Source organism: Danio rerio, chromosome 5 (assembly GCF_049306965.1).
Source record: "Danio rerio strain Tuebingen ecotype United States chromosome 5, GRCz12tu, whole genome shotgun sequence".
Classification (NCBI taxonomy): domain Eukaryota; kingdom Metazoa; phylum Chordata; class Actinopteri; order Cypriniformes; family Danionidae; genus Danio; species Danio rerio.
In genome coordinates, this window is record NC_133180.1 from 26,422,698 (window position 1) to 26,440,082 (window position 17,385).

General features: G+C 34.8%; 2 protein-coding genes across 6 annotated transcripts in view; both read left to right on the forward strand.

Moving 5' to 3' along the window:
• Positions 1-15,190, forward strand: part of cemip2 (cell migration inducing hyaluronidase 2) — a 54,132-nt gene extending 38,942 nt beyond the window's left edge. Inside the window, exons 12-24 of one of the 4 annotated variants that reach the window (XR_012406034.1) lie at positions 76-164; positions 551-1,557; positions 2,758-2,793; positions 3,328-3,483; positions 3,565-3,742; positions 5,415-5,630; positions 6,309-6,520; positions 6,660-6,842; positions 10,115-10,343; positions 10,521-10,622; positions 12,262-12,407; positions 13,596-13,702; positions 13,784-15,189. Coding sequence is in view for 2 of the 4 variants with exons in the window: in XM_005171900.6 (XP_005171957.2) it covers positions 76-164; positions 1,426-1,557; positions 2,758-2,793; positions 3,328-3,483; positions 3,565-3,742; positions 5,415-5,630; positions 6,309-6,520; positions 6,660-6,842; positions 10,115-10,343; positions 10,521-10,622; positions 12,262-12,407; positions 13,596-13,702; positions 13,784-13,983 (1,986 nt within the window). In the remaining 2 variants the exon portion in view is untranslated. 4 annotated transcript variants of the gene reach the window in all.
• A 733-nt stretch (positions 15,191-15,923) lies between these two features.
• trpm3 (transient receptor potential cation channel, subfamily M, member 3) overlaps positions 15,924-17,385 on the forward strand; it is a 226,463-nt gene continuing 225,001 nt past the window's right edge. For both annotated transcript variants that reach the window (XM_073952174.1, XM_073952175.1), the window contains exon 1: positions 15,924-16,104. The gene's annotated coding sequence lies outside the window, so the exon portion shown is untranslated. The remainder of the gene's footprint in view (positions 16,105-17,385) is intronic.

Below are 17,385 nucleotides of genomic sequence, written 5' to 3' on the forward strand. Positions count from 1 at the left end.
TGTGTTTGAGTACAACCCGATATTGAACATGTTATTTGGAAATGAAGAGTGATTGCTTCTCTTGTCCTGCGCCAGGCTGGCCTCTTTATTGATAGAAAAGTCAAGAGCACCAATGCCACTGCAGCAGACCCACGTGAATATCTCTGTCTGGACAACAGTGCTAGGTGAGTGAAAAATGTCAGTGTTTTTCTGTTGCCAGAGACTATTGATTTTTGTATTGCTGAAAAACTATATTATAGAGCATGCAAATTTCGACCTTGCCATAAAAAAAATCAAGTTTTCGCCAAAATATTGAAACCGTTTCTGTGGTTTTTTTTTGTAAGCAAGTATTTTACAGTGCCTTAAAAATACACAAAAGTGTCTCTATTAATGTTTTTGAAGTATTATATTTGATTGACCAAAATCACACAAGTGTCAATTTTACATCTGTCTCATCCATAGTGGAGCTTTCTCTGTGAATTTATGTTTTGAGTTTTACTACAAATGCCATAAACATCCATTTACATCCATAAACCTGGAATTGCTCTGTATTATTTTCTCTGTGTTGCAGACCTCAGAGAGTTTTTTTTACCTGGTTAAATAAAGAAAAATAGAAAAATATACTGTAGCTACAAGCAGCAATTAAGGGGCCAAGCAGTTCAGAGCCAGAATGAGCAAAGCAGTCCAGAGGCAGAATGAGCACATCTGAGCACATGTGTTGGTGTCGTAAACAAAAACCATTTCGCCTACTGACACAAATTTAACAACACTTGGTCATGATGGTCTGACAATGATCTAATTCAAATTTGTTTTTTTGTTGTTGTTTTTTTTAGATTTTTTGCAAACGGTTTAGTAGGAGTTTGCAAAATAATTTTCTGAACAAAATCAATATGGCTCACAGTTTAGCCAAAAAGAGCATATTTGGTGTCAATGTTCTTGGCATGACCCAAGGAATAAGTTGAGATCAATATCAATATATTCTGGTTGGAATGTCAGAGAGTTTCTGTGGTATTTTGGGAAACTGGTAGAGCTTCAGACTCTGTTCCCTTCACTATTAATATATGGTTTACATTTTTTCCTGTTTTTCAGTATACAATAATAACTATATTTTCTGTGATCGTCAATGCTGTATGTACTTTGGATGAAATATGGGTGTATAACTCCCAAAAACATCATTACAGCAATCTATAATTTTGGCAATTTTTGAGATGAGCACAAAATCTGTTTTTAATTGCATCTTAATATTTAATTAGCTCTTAACTATTATGTACTTTATAAAATGTAATGTTTACCTTTATTTAGATTTACTGCATCATATTTAAAACGTCAGTCTAAAGGTCACCCTAAAATTTAAATTTTTTTTGCACCTTAAATTGTTTTCCATAGGGAAACAGTACTTTTATGTGGTTCTAAAAGATTGAATTTCTCAATTGTTGACTTTCTCAGGTTCAGGCCTCACGAGAGCTCTGATCCTAGCAGGCCACGGGTGGCTGCAATCATTGATACTCTCATCTCCTTTAAAAATAATGATCTGGGTGCCTGGATTCGTGGAGGTGACATCATCATACGAAACTCAGGGTAAGAGAGAGACAAAACTTCTTAGTTTATAGTTCACTCAAAATGAGCAGAAATGTAATTTAGCCTTAAGCCGCCTTTCCACTGCACACAACATTTGGACACTACTGTCAGAATACACCCCATTGTGGCAGTCGCATAGAATTTTCATTTCTGATGTGCATCATGGGAGAGAAGCTGTTCTCGCAGTGTTCAAAATAAAGGAGTGCAAAAGCAAGAGCATTTATTTTCTGTGCATTCACCATGATTTAATGAATGGATGATTACTAGAAACTCAAAGATTACTAAAAAATATTAGAGGGAATGTGGAGACAACATTAAAAATGTATATTTTTATTACTTTATTACTTACATTTATGAATAGAAATGTTTATATATATATGTTGTGATTAAAAAAATAACCAAAAAAACTACTATTTCTCATCTCGCACACCGGCCAGTTGCAGGAGTTCAAATATTTTAATGGATCCGCAGCTCAATTTGGATCCGAATTTTCAGCATAGGGAGATGATTGGAACTCCCGGACTACTTTAAGGAAAGGAAAGGAGGCTTTAGGCCATCTAACATTTAGGTGACTTTTTTTTCTCTTCGATACAACAGAATTTGCTGTAATTGAGGTCCTAGGTGATTCATAAAAGTCAAATGCAAATGCAAGTCAATGGCTATTGGTATTTGGAGAGTTCAAAAAGCAATATATAGGCAAAATAAAATCAATACCTGTGGCTCCTAACTATACCTTAAAGTCTATTGAAACAGCCTGTGCAAGAAACTGAATATTATTTACAACATTATTACCTTTAATCCATCAAATGTTCCTGAGCATAAGCTTCCTGATTCATCAAACATTGTTAGGACATGAGGATTAAAGGTAATAATATGTTGTATTTAATATTCAGTTTGTCCAAAGACTAATTGTCTGGCTTCATAAGTATCAGCATCTTCAGGAGTATCATCAGAAGCCACAGTATTAATTCTATTTTGCCTGTATAGTGTCTGTCTTGTATGAATAAGCTCCACATATTCAACTAAAATCTTAATTAACTGTTGTGTTGAAGTCAAAAACTGAACTACATCTATGAAGGTTTGAGGGTGAATATACAGCAAATTTTCAGTTTTGGCCGAACTGTCTTTTCTCAAAAACATTTTGAGAATTTCAGTGTGTACATTAAATAATTCAATCTCTTAAATGTTGTTTTCTGATAGATTTGCAGACAATGGTGTTGGACTGTCATTCGCAAGGTACCTTGTCATTTCTTTTTTTACAAGCCATAATTCTTCATAAGTCCTCATGAAAAACAAAGTAAAGCAGTGCTGTTTTAAATTGCTTCAATAGTAACAGAATTCTGATTTTAAAATGTACATTGGAACTAATTAAATTATTTCATTGCTATAAATATTTGATTTACATTATACTATTATAAAACTTTTAATATCTCTTTATTTAATATTTTTTTGCCATTCTTTCATTATCTTTTGATTACTAGAATCTTATTTTTAAACAATAGCAATTAGACATGTTAATTTGACAGCCATATGGTGTTTATGTAAGTGGATGTGCATTTACAGGCATGTTCTTACAGTCTGTGCCTCTGGCTGCCGGCAGATTTATTTAAAGAAATACATTTTTATTATGCTAAAATGGTTACAATCTGATTGGCAACTATGTGTATGTTTGTGAGCTTGTCTGTGCTGGTGTTCTGCATCAACCTCCTAAGGGCAACAGTTAATTAAACAACTAAAGTGTTTTCCCCCTCCTCATCCTCCTCCCTGCAGTGATGGCAGTTACCCGAAAGATGAAGGCTCCAGTCAGGAGGTCTCCCAGTCTCTGTTCATTGGTGAGAGCAGAAATCGTGGCACCAATGGAGGTCAAAACAAATACTGGGGTATTGGTGGAGTTGACGGAAAGATGAGGACTCTTCCTAGAAACAAGTATGTGGCAGGAGAAATGGAGGGAAAATTGGTGTGTTTAGGGAAATTCTTTAATCTAAGTGTTGTTTCCATACTTGTCAGGACGTTTCCCATCCGAGGTTTTCAGATAAATGATGGTCCAGTGAGGATCTTTGACAGCACGTTTCGGGCCTTCAGTCCCACAGCAGACCGCTTCACTATGGCTGTGGGATTCAGTCTGAAAAACATCTGGCAGCTGACACCCAGAAATAACCTTTCTGCTCTCGCCTTCCATCCTAGTGTGAGTGAACAAACACATTTAGACCTGGAAACTGTTCAAATGTTCCTAACATTGCTAAACCACCTAACACTTAAGTTACTTATATAACTTATAAGTTACTCACAGAATATACACAGTGTATATAGTTACTGATTTTTTGTGTGAACGTGTATCGTATTTGAGTACATTTTACTTTTCAGTTTTATTTTTTCCTCTTATAAAAATAACAATTGACTGGTTTAATTTTAAATTAAGTAATTTTTGTATTCGATTTATAAAATAGATTCTATCATTTGATTTTCAAAAATATTGTGTCACAAGAACTACCATGTACATTTGATTTTAGTTATTTTTTTCTGTTTTTGCTGCTAGACCAACAAAGCATTTTAAATACAAGTTAAAAGTCATATTAAAACGAGAACAAATAACAAGCAAACAAATGGTTTAATAGCATTCAAATGTTTGTAGATGCAAGAATTATCAGTAGGCAGCTTGACCATATACTGTAAAGTACTCATTCATCTCATTCATTTAGATGCTATTTAAGTTTCTTTTTGAAAACCCTCATTTTGTCACAATTACTTTAGTTGATTATTTCTATTATTTACTATTTAATACAGATATGACAATGTAAGAAACATGATGAAAACAATCAAGATGCAATGCTTGCAGGAGCTAAATCTATGGTTTGCAGCATGTCTGTGTCCAACATCTCCAACACTAACAGTTTAATGACATTTTCACCTAATATTAAGTTTTATTACTTATTTATTTTTTGGGGAGGTTAGCTTTGATATACTAATTAAAGGCACTGGGGCTGTAGGTCAACCTGGACTTAATTAATTAGCTTAAGGTCATAGAGACCTTTAGTTTAGAGACCAAGATGTCCCAGTTTGTCTGGTTTGTAATGACACTTATTCAGCTTACACTAAGTGTTAATAATGCATGTACTTGCTGCTAGTTTCTCATTGAGAGAGGGCACATCTGGTTGTTCTGTCCTGATTGGTCACCATCTGCTTTGCTGCTGCTGAGGAATGGAGTTCTGGCAGCTGGTATTTAGCATATGTTAAAAAGAGCCTAGGAAAGGACTTTGAATGTGGTCTCATTTTGCCTCACTTGTTGTGTCTGAATGTACTGTACCACACCGAGTCTGTCTGGATCATTTCATTTATTCTGTAAGGTTTTGGAGTCTCTTTGTTTGAAAGTCTTGTAAAGTACTTTGAAATGTGCAGTTTTATTTGATGTTTGATTTAATCTCAACCTAAACATGAAGAGTGGGTGGGACATAGTGTAGCCCCTCCCCTTTAAAAAACGGTCAATAGGGTTTTGCTTAATCACTGCTCTGTCAGTGAGAGTGGTTGAGCTCGAGTGCATCAAATGTGAAGCGTCTTGAAGGGAGCGGGGTATGTCGGATGCTAGATAGAATTTGATTGGTCATGATTTGATGAGAAACTGAAGCATGAGGTGACGTGAAATAAAAAACAATGATCTATTTAGGCGGAACTTCAAGTCTTACATGTTTATATCAGATTTATATCTTCTAAATGCGAATTGTGTCATTGTTTTTGGAGCACACTAGCTTATAGATATCCTAAAAACTAACAATACTGATACAAACATCTGAAAAACTTTATTTTCATTTCACGGGAGCTTTAAATTAACCATGACCAATGATCTTCCTTTAATCCTCCAGGTCACTCTAAGAGCATTTTTTGGCCGACCAGGCGATTGGTTTGAGCAGAATGATCTGGACGGTGATAAAAATTCAATTTTTCATGATCTCGATGGATCTATCAGTGGTTATGCAGATACGTATGTGGCAAGAGCTGACAACTTCCTGATCCGCCACCCTCAGTGTGTAGACATGCCTCAGTGGAATGGAGTTGTTTGCAGTGGAAAATACTCTCAGGTACAGAAAATAAATACTCCTTTTGCAGTTATCTATATTGTTATGTGCTGGGTCAGACATCTCTGTCATCCCATTTTGTGTGCTAAATACATTTATTTGAATTGTAAAGTGGTTTTATTAATCATTTTTATACAGTTGTAATAGATTTTTTCAAAAGATTAAGTTATTCATATTATTTTTTTAAAAAATGCTACTCGATATTTTAGGTATCAAAGTACTAATTAACTGTTTGAAAAACAGATGATTAGTCAATTATTCATTCTCATAATGGTTAAATTAATCTATTATGAAATTAATTGTTTTTTAAATGCAATTGAAAGACATGTTTTATGCCAGTGCATTGATTTGAAAAACATAAAAACAGTAATATAATAAAAGTTCTTACAATATAAGTTACTCTTTACTGTTTTAATATATTTTATTTAAAGAAATATTGGCAAAACAATTTTTTTCTTCATAATTACGTAATTCTTCAGTGTCACATGACCCTTCAGAAATCATTCTAATATGCATATTGTTACAAAAATACATTTCCTATTATTAACTGATACGTTTTTCAATGCAATTTGAACAATTTATTTTGTCAAGTTATTTGTTCAAATATGAATCTTCACCAAATTATTGTACATTATATATTGAATGTCTTCGTAACACAGTGTTTGTTTATGCTCTGTGTAGGTGTACATACAGACTCAGGCCGCATCTAATCTGAGCCTGTCCATCAGTAGAGACGAATACCCTGATAAACCAATGGTTCTCAGAGGCATCAGAACCAAGACATCTCCATCTCAGCAGTACCAGCCTGTGCTGATGATGGGCAAGAGCTACACCATGCACTGGAATGGACCTGCACCTAGGGAAACTGTCCTGTCACTCATTAATTTTGACCAGTAAGTGAAAAAAGAATCTTTTTTTTTTTTAAGAATTACCATGAGATTTTGTGTTATATATATATATAATTGAAGTAACATCGATTTTTCATGTGGTAGAGACAGCCTGATGTGCTATTTGCCTGTGTTGCTCATGTAGGGATGATTGGGCTCTTCTCGGCCTCTGCTACCCCAATGAAACAGTCTTCCAGATCACCTCAGACATCTACAACAAGCAGAACAATGGCTTCGAAGGGATAGAAGACTACGGCCCTGTGACGTCTATTGCAGACCTAGAGAAACGACAGCAGGAGAGGAAGTACTTCTTCGACAAATCTGCAGGGTAGGAATAAATGTATTTGATAAGCTGACATGCCTTTTAGATTTCATAAATGTATTGTAGGTTTCTTGCAAATCTAAATTAAAGACTAAAACTAAAATTACATTCCACTCAACCACATAATTATGAATTTCATGAATTCCAGAGAAACATGGAATTTTTAGCAGGTCATATATTTGCAATAATAGTTAAATTTATTTTGATCGTTGCTGATATAGAGTGCCATTTTCTTTAATCCACCAAAGACCATTTCTTACACAAGGAAAAGTCCTGTAATATGAATTAGTGATATTGAAAATTGTAATATTGTCAATTAATTGTTTAAAACAAGGTACTAATGACAGAACCACTAATTCACTGAGCTATTGTGCATCAGTCTAACTTAAACTTTAATCCCTCTAAGCTGACCACTTGAAAACATGCTAATACCAGTTGGAAACAGTCTTGCTGATAATGTTAAAGGAGGTCCTGCTAAATAGGTGTATTTAAATAGAAATTCTACTGCCACCAAACTTATCAGGAGTCACTACTTTCTAAGTTTCATTCTACCATTGTTTGGATCAACCAACGGTTTCACCCCAAATTCACAGAATTGATTGAGACTCTGTTTTTCCTTCATTTCTAAAGAAAGACAGCAATGTCTGATAGTGACACACAGCCTCATTGTTTACACATCAGTGGAATCAACCAATGAATGGCTTAGTTATAGCTGTCTCAAAACATTAATTCTTTTAAGCACTTTAATTTTGATGTATAGCCTCTTATTTTCTAATTTTGTCACAGTGCTGCTGGGTTTGACATGTGATGTTCTATTTCATTTTAAATTGTAGTTACAGCGAGACGCTGCAGGCAAACTTAGTTTTTTCATAAACCTGTTAATTTTAAGATTTTTATTTAGGTTATTGCTTTTTTTTTTTTTTTTAAAAGTTTCAATTTTTTTTGTCTCGCAGAAGTATTTGTTTAGACATAATTTGCCTGATTATATACACAATTTTACACTGGATGTTCACAGTATTTTCTTTTTTTTTTCGGGTGTTCTTTTTTTAGAATTTGTAAAAAGTACACAAATTGGGATCACATACAAAGAAATAAAAAATAAAAAAACATGAAAAAGCAGAAAAAAAACATTACAGTCATGTGTTTACGTGTGTGTTTGCGTGTGTGCGTGCATGTAAAGGTAACTGGGTGGACTGGTCAAAGTACATGCATAAGAAAGATATATATTTTTTTCTGAATTATGGACCGATAAAAAGAAAAATCCCCCAAAAATTTGCAAAAACAAAACAAGAATTTGTTAGAAAAGTATGCACATCAGTGTATATTTAATAAAAGAATGCCTCATTTGCATATTTAAACACAACATCTTAGAATCTCAAATCTCAAAAAATTGTTTCAATTCTTATTGGAAATAGTCAACTAGAGAAGTTCTGTAATAACTGATTATTTTTTACCCTATTCTCTTGCAGTGTCTTGGCTTAAATACACAGTTTTTCACGTTTCCCAAATAATGTCTAACAGAGCAAAGAATTTTTCACAGTATATCTTAAAACATTTTTCTTCTGGAGAAAGTTTTAAGTTTTAAAGGTTCAGGACACACTGGAGAACTTTTTTTTATATATTAACAGATGTGTGTGTGTGTTGAGCATCAGTAAAGACAATGTTAGCACCTGTCAGCTTTAATTGTGGGGAAAACTAGATAATTTTGACCTTTGTTAGCTAATTTCAGCTTCCGGGTTTAAAATGATTTTTGGGGCGGGATCAAAATCGGCGACGCAGCGCAGTACTGCAAGTGCAATGATGATGCGTCGGTTTCTCATTATTATTCATAGCGCAGTTTTATTATCCTATGAGAAGAGCCGGCTGCTTAATTATTCATGAGAGCATGTGCTTTCCTAAGGCAAGGCAGACCTGCTAGTTTCAAGCATGCTGTGAGACACGGACCCACCCACGGCACGCAGTAGCCATTCATGAAGGCTCGTATGTGTTTGTTTCCATGATCCACGGGGTTTGTTGCATGTTTTTTGAGAGGGTGCTCGCTGCAGAGCCATTTGAGCAGAGCTGAGCTCCAGCGAGGGGGAGCATGAGCTCTCGCTCTGCCTCCTGTAAGCTGTTTTAATGCGTACACCAACCCCACCCCTAACCCTACCCACAGTGACATCACTCGTAGAAGAAGTGCAAAAAAGGTGGAGCTCAAGCTTAAGCTCCCCCTCGCTGGAGCTCAGCTCGCCCAAATGGCTCTGCAGCGAGCACCACTTGTGTTTTTTACCCGCGATCTTGTCAGGGCCGATCATACAGCAAAGCTGTGTGTGTGATGCAAGCATTTTTGTCGGGTGAGCATTACGAGAATTGAAGAATGGCGGACTTTGACTTTTATCAGGAGTTCGCTCACAACATCGCCGTGCTGCTGTGTTTGCCTAGAGCCTCTATATTACCAGCAGGGCTAATGGTTAAAATAGACAGGTCAGGAGACCTGCTGCACTGAGTCTGCATTCAGATCTATAATTTAAACCCAGGGATCGAGGAAGAATCCTCATTTATAGTGTTTACATGAACACACTTATCTTTATAATGATATAAATTGTGGTTATGTGTATATGAAATTCAGATAACATATGTAACAGGGCATTAAATTACTGTTTATTTCTTTGCGTTTTAACTTTTTGAACTATAAACTCATGCGTCTCCTCACGGTTTGTGTCTTATTTTGTGAGCTAAATGTCAACAACAGTCGTTCGCTCCCCTTCTCCCCTGCTGGCCACGCCCACTCCTGCCCTATGCTCGCGGAGCTCCACGCCCATTAATCATGCATCGTTTGAAAAAATTCTGAAGTAGACTTTAACCGAAAGTGGGGGGTGTCATGGCCCTTTAAAAACATTTTAAGGTCAATATTACTAGCCCCCTTAAGCATTTTTTTCGTTTGTCTGCTGAAAAAAACATCATTATGTAAGGAATTTCCTAATTACCCTAACTTACCTAACTAACATAGCTAAGCCTTTGAATTGCACTTTAAGCTGCATACTAGTATCTTGAAAAATATCTAGTCAAATATTATGTACTGTTATCATGTCAAAGATAGAAGAAATGAGTTATTAGAAATGAGTTATTAAAACTTTTATGTTTACAAATGTGTTGAAAAAATCTTTCTGATAATCAGAAATTAGGGAAAACAAATATACAGGGGGGCTAATAAATCTGACTTCAACTGTAAGTTTATTTAAAAAAAAATGATTGTTTATAGTGCAGCCTGATACATTAATCCTGTGTTTGACCCTTAGTCTGTTATGGCTGTATGCAAGAGCTCGCCACAGACGAGACGGCAACAGCTACTGCTCCTCCGCCGGCTGCGAAAGAGTCAAGATCATCGCCACCATACGTGCCAACCAAAAGACTGAGACCTGCAACTGCACCGCCAATGCCTACCCCAAATACAGCAAGCCTGCCAGCAACATAGTGCCTATGCCAAAGCCCAACACGGAGCCCTGCGGAGCCTGTGGGGCCTCACAGGTAAATACAGTCCAAGCTCCCTATGAGCGGACATCATCATTTGTGTTTCTCTGTTTGAGTGGAACAGGCTTTGAACTGTGTGCCAGAGAGACCGACTGTCCATCTGCTAGCCTTTTACCTTGTGTCTTCTGTAAATAGGAGCCACTCTAAATGACTTCTATTTTTCTGCCCCTGTAGTTTGCCTTCTCCAGTGATCCATGGAACAGCTACCTCCAAACGCAAATCAAATCCCTGAGTGTGAAAGAAGAGCAGGATAATGACACGCAAGCCTATATTACTGTGAGTCGGATTGTTCAAAGCATCTATTTATATTGTTTATTTACGTGACATTGATACATTTAGGCTGAATTTACACTGCAGATCTTGATGGTCAATTCCAATTTTGTGATTATCCGATTTTTTTTTTGGCTGACCTGCTTGCATCATCTTTTAAAAGTGACTTGTGTCGGTGCCAATTGCCTTGTGGTTAGTGTCTTGACACATAGCTCTGAGGTGTTAACGGTGACCCAAGTTCGATTCCCGGCCCAAGGTCCTTTGCCGATCCTTTCCCTATCTCTGCTTCCCACACTTTCCTGTCTGTAAATCTCCACTGTCCTATCCCAATAAAGGTGAAAACCCCTAAAAAAAAAGAAGTATAAAAAAGTGACTTATATCTGGCTGTCTATGTTTACACAGCAAAGGCACAATGACCAGGAAAAAGAAGAGCATTGACTGACAGCTGATAATAAAAGAGCGCTCGTTTCTCCATTCCTGTATGTAATCTGTTTGCAGGGTTTTCTTTTTTTTTTCTTTTTAACAAGTTGTTTTACTATAGTTTATGACAGAAAAGTTCTCATTTGGCCATCTTCTTTTAATCAATTCCTTTTTAAATCAGCAGGCATCTTAATGTAATGTCCATGGTGTGATTTATGCACGTGATGTATGCAACAGTTTTATATGAGTGACGTGGCCAATATTGTGCTCTCTCGCTCTCTCTCACTCTTTCTTGCTCGTTAACATGCTTTAATACTTGTGCTACATGACCATATAAAAGCTTTTTTAGTCCTTGTGTATGAGATTTAAGGTTTGGGACTGCAGTCTGTTCTGAAATGAAAGCATCAAGAGACTCGACAGGTGAAAATCTGATCAACCTGCGTACACTGAAGACATAAGGGCACGAATCCGATTTATATTGGATAAATTCTCACATATGAACAAGGCCGGAATCTGATTTGAGTAAATCGGAATCCATGTGATTTTTTTTTTCTGCCTACACTTACATGGGCCATATCCAATCTGCCACATGGGAGAAAAAATCAGAATTGAGTCACTTGAACCATGCAGTGTAAATGCAGCCATATTTGCTTTGAACGGTGTTTATAACTGTAAATGCTTTAGTAAGTAAAATGTAGGAATGTATGCATCGTTCATATTTCTTTAATTTTAGTTTTAGTATTATTTTAAGTATTAAATGATATATTGCTATGTATAGATTTTAAGATAGCTTTTTAATTAGTAAAAAAAAGCTAATTGTGTGTTTTATTTTATGTATACAAGACTGTATGTAAATATAGTTAATCGTTTTATTATCATGGATTAACAGTTGTAGTTTTTATGAACAGTTGAAATATTTTTATATTCATGCTTTTTCATTTCACTTTTAGTTTTTGTTTTCGTAATGTTGTGTTTGTTTATCATTTTTATTATTTAAATATTTTTTGTTTCCTTTTCATTAGTTTTTGTTTGAGCTCTTTATAATTAATAAATCTAAATTAAATGGACTATTAAGTTGTTTTTAAGATTATGCAAGTTGTCTTTTTTACATTGACAATTGAGAGATAAAGGAAATTATAATATGTGCTTATCTTCGTTCAACAAAGATTTGAACCTTCAGAAACTATTTTAATGACCCATTTCCTCTGTTTTGCCTGTCTTGAAGGTGAATGCACAGAGATTTGACCTTAGCCAGTCTGGGTTTCTTCTAGTGACTGTGGATGCTTGCTCTGGAAAAGTCACAAAGAACTCAATGTTTTCATCGCTGGACACTAAAATGGAACAGTTTTTTAAAACTGGAATTATGAAGAGGTGAGGGGTGAAAGCTGTGGTTTGGGGTTTAAGGCTGGACGTCTGGTGGTTTGTTTGGAGAATTTGGCTCTGCAGTGATGGTCTGGGTAAAGGGATTGAAAGGTGGCATGCAATGTTTATTTAGAGGGCTGGTTAGAAGTACAAAGATTTATGCAATACGATTTTTAGTATACAGAGTTAATACATATATATTTTTACATATTAAAAACTTTTTTTTGTTAAAGACACAATACATTTATCAAAGGTGACACATTTATATTTAGCAAAATATTCATATTTAAATAAATGCCAATAATTGCATTATGGATTGACAAAAAGAAGAATGCCAAAAAAAACAAGTATTTTAAACCTGAGTTTTTTTTGCTAGAAAGATATGCAGATCTGTGTATATTTAAAAAAAGAATGCCTCATTTCCAAATTCAATCACAACATATTCGAAACTCGTATTTCAAAAAATTGTTTCAATTCCTGTTGGAATCAGTCAACTAGGAGGGCATTGTGATAACTGAATTTATTTGTTTACCCTACTCACCTGCAGTGGCTTGGCTTTAATATAAAGTTGTCACATTTAGTAGCTCTCTGAATGTTTTTTCTTTTTCATATATTCCCAAATAATGTTTAACAGAGCACAGAATTTTTCACAGTATTTCCTTTAATATTTTTTCTTCTAGAGAAAGTTTTACATTTTTTAAAAGCATTTTAAGGTCAACATTATTAGCCCCCATTAAACATTTTCCCCCAATTTGTCTGTATAAGCTGTTTAAGTGTCTTGAAAAATACAGAGTCAAATGTTATTTACTGTCATCATGGCAAAGATAAATTAAATCAGTTATTAGAATTGAGTTATTAAAACTATTATGTTTAGAAATAATTTATGACTGAACAAAAAATTTTGTAATTATTGGAAATGTTTCTGGAGCAACAGATCTATCACTCAAGACTGGAGCAATGATGCTGAAAAATTGTCTCTACTGCAATAAATAGCTTTTTATGATATATTAAAACAAGAAATCTTTATTTTATAATATTAATAATATTTTACAGTGTGTTTTCTATTTAAATGTGTGCAGTTTGTTTGATAACTTATTTCAGTTCATGTTTATTTTATCTTACAAAAATGGGTTTAGCTTGTAATTAGTTTTTCAAAATTACTCTATAATAACCTTAAGTGGCTGAATTTCTGTTTAGGTCAATAGTTCTACTTGCCACAAGAGGTCAGCCTGCTAGCTTTGCTGGTGTCGCACAATATCTGGAGTCTTTGGGATCTGCTAAAACACCAGACCTTCAGAATAAAGGTACAGTACTTTTACAACATGGAAAAATTCATTTAAATGTCAGCTTTACTTAGTCTGATTCCCATAACCATCTCTTTACAGTCGCCATTGCTTTTTTCGGGTTCCTCGGTCAGGGAGGTCCTTCACCTCAGCCATGGTCTACTCTGTTGACCTGCCAAGGTGCCAAGATTTTGGGATTACAGGAACGGTTCATTCCCCTGTCCCTCGAGGAATACTCTTGTCCACCAAGAAAAGACTCTCCCACACGGATGGATCTTGAACTCCTGAAAAAAATCTCTTAGCCAAAAGTGAGCCTTTACTAGATGTGAATCAACAACACAACCAGCAAATGAATGTGAACTCATGAACGTAATTTATTTTGGCAAACTAGTGTTAATGGACTTAAGTATTTGTTATGTGAGTGGATGTATTTGTCTTCTTTGTTTGTCATTTTGTCTTGCGTGATTGTGGTTTGTTGTAAATGTTATTGTACAGCACAAAGTGATGCACTTTTTAAATACATGCCAAACATTTTTTTTTAAACTGGATAACAAATGGACAGCACAAGCTAGAAGTACATCACAAATTCTGAAGTTCGATGGCTTCTTTTTCTCCTCAAACAATCTGCAGGTTTAATTGACACTCAGATTTTTTTTTCTCAGTTATTTATTCCTTTTGTATCAGTGGGACATGCCATTATTTAATTGTGTCATTCTGCTTCTCATGCAGCAGTTAATCTGCAGTATTTACAGTACTTTCAAAGTTGACTATTAAACTGTATTAATGTTTCATTTAACATGAAAAAATAAATGCAGGTAAATTATTTTCTCATATAACATTAAACCATTTTCGCTTGTTAGGTATGTGTATGTGGAAAAGACTAAACAGATCAGGTCACTTGAAATCACACCAAATATTTGTGTATGCCATAGTTCAACTGATCATTCTGCCTTATGCTTATTTGCTGTCATGTTGTTGCAAAACATTTGTTTTTTACTAAGTGGAACATAAGACAAATAATAAAGTACAATTTACTGTTATTGTAGGGAAAAACAATGAAAGTGAATTCCAGGACGTTAGTTTAGTATTTATCTCAAAACCAATTATTATTGTCAAATTTAACTGTAACTACACAAGAGTACGTCAATTGTAATTTTTCAGTTCCTTTATTAAAATGCCAGATGTTTGCCTTTGAAGTGGCATCACTCGCTTAGCTTGATAAATCTATCATCCCATGGAAAATACATTTGTCATTTTGTGATTGAAATGAAAGCCTGAATGTGACGTTTTTGAGTTAGTTAGGCTATTTTTTAACCACTGAGGTTTTTATTAATAGACTGAAATGTTGCATTTTTTATAGATGCAAACCCCCCGTAAATGTATGTTGTTTACATCACAAATGTTTTTATTATTGTCAGATGCTCCCTTTCTTTCTCTTTTAACTGGCTTTGCTTTTGTGCTGTAATTTGATGTGAACTTCCGTTAAGATATAAATTTTATAAAACATGTATTTGTTGGCTGTTGTGTTTGAGTATTAGAATACTCGAAGGGATTCAAGTGAACACTAGAGGGCAGACATGCTTTACAACTGTATTGTTATGGACTAAAAATATTTCCACCGGCGTCTTCTTGGTTAAGGCTGTTAGAGACTTGATCCAGGTCATAAGGTTGGTACGAGTACACGATTAAAGGTATAAGCTGTCATGTCGGATGTAGAATGAAATATGTAGTGAGCCACACATTTATGACAGTCAAGAGACCTCATCAATCACATCATGTAGGCTTCAACCACACACACGATCTTGTTTTCTCAATTTCTTTTTTTTCTTTCCATTTCTAGCTCATTAAAAAAATATTAGTTTATTGGATTATGAGAATGACTTCCCTGCTGAAAAAAAACATTATAATGGTTTCCAACTCATATAATTAAAACAACTGAAATACGTTGACTGATAACCATCAAAAAACATTTTAAAAAGCTTCCTGATGAGCTTATTGGTTTTACCGTGCCATCAATAGAGGGCAAAATATCACTAGTATATATAACACATAACCACTATTTTGCCTATTGTGTTATTTTTATTTATATTAAAATTTGACACTAAGTCGACTTAGTGATCATGTGTTTTTAGCAGCAGCAACAAAAACAAAACACTTACCACGCTTAGCTGTTTTATCTGTAGGACTAATGGGACTCTGAATGTTCCCGCCGAAATCTCCCGCGCGCGGGCACATTGTCATTACAGTTAACTTTTGTCACGCTGCACAGTGTTCACACAGACATCAGCATGGCGCGTTTGGCTGAGCGGTGGGCTGATGTAAACAAAGTAAAAAAAACGCTCACTCCTACACAAATGCTACCCCGTGAACCATGTGAAACCTTCTGATAGTCGGTTTGGTCGAAGTCTAGAAACGCGAGACAGGTAATTGGACTTGTTGCCACAGTAAATCTGAGTAGATTGCCTGTGTTTATGCAGACAGGCAAACAAACATTTCTGTTTAAAGGTTATGGTCCTGTTGATTTGGGTGTATTCTGAAGCTCATAGATATAATATTATGTAGAATTTAATAGTTTTGTTAGAATTTAAGTGAAAATATAAGAAAATATAAGAACTATAAGGCTGGTAGAATAAGGCTCATGACTGTCCTTTTAATCTTGTCAAACCTTTATAAACCAACTAACGTTATAGACAACCGGGTTCAAATGTTGAAGGGAATTTATTATTGCTACTATTATATATTATTTTGTTTTACAAATTTAATTGAATGCTTGTCCTAGATTATATTTTGATCAAGTGATACATATGGTAGAACCAAATCATTTATTTTAAACCCAAAATCTAAATTGTTTAGCAATTCACTGTTGTGAAGTGATTGAAACACCAAATACCGGGTGTAAAAACATATTAAATTAAACAAATACTCAACCAATAGGTGGAAAAACAAACAAAAACTCCTTGCAGAAACAACTCTTTGAGATTATTGATTATGTTTGTTTACAATATAATTTACTACATGTACTAATCATATACAAATAGATATATGAAACAACATTTAAGCTGTTTATTTTGAGCATGCTCTCGGCAGTTGCTCTGATTGTTCTACAGTTCATTCGAATAGACTACTTGTAAACTCAGCCATCTGAATCCTAGGGCATACAAAACATGGTCCTCTTTCCACTGCCAAATCTGCAGTCAAATGAAATGTGAACTCAGCATGGATCAAAGACGTTTACATATCTAAAAGCTGTTTTTTGTAACTGAGTAGTCTGCTTGCCTAGCAAATCCCCAGATAGTCAGAAAACAGATTGTATCAAGCATGCTGTTGAAACATACATGCAAAAGGATTGCCCTGCATTATCATAATTGCATAGTAAACTTCAGCATTTGCCAATCAAATGTTAGACAATATATGACTTCCTTTAAATGTTAGAATGAATAAATATAAGAATTAAAAGTACACATGAAGATTACACACTATATGAAATACTGGATGTGTGCCATACTGTATGAGGATGTTCTTTGTTAGGTTGCTGATACAGTGACTGTTACGTTTTCTTTCAATATACAATGTATGTATTATCAATTTTATAAAACGTCTTACATTTTATATTCATGTCCAACACAAAACATTTGCTTTTTTTGTGAAAATACTTATCATTTGGGAGGAAGTTAGCTTTCAAAATAATGTATTGTTTTTAATAT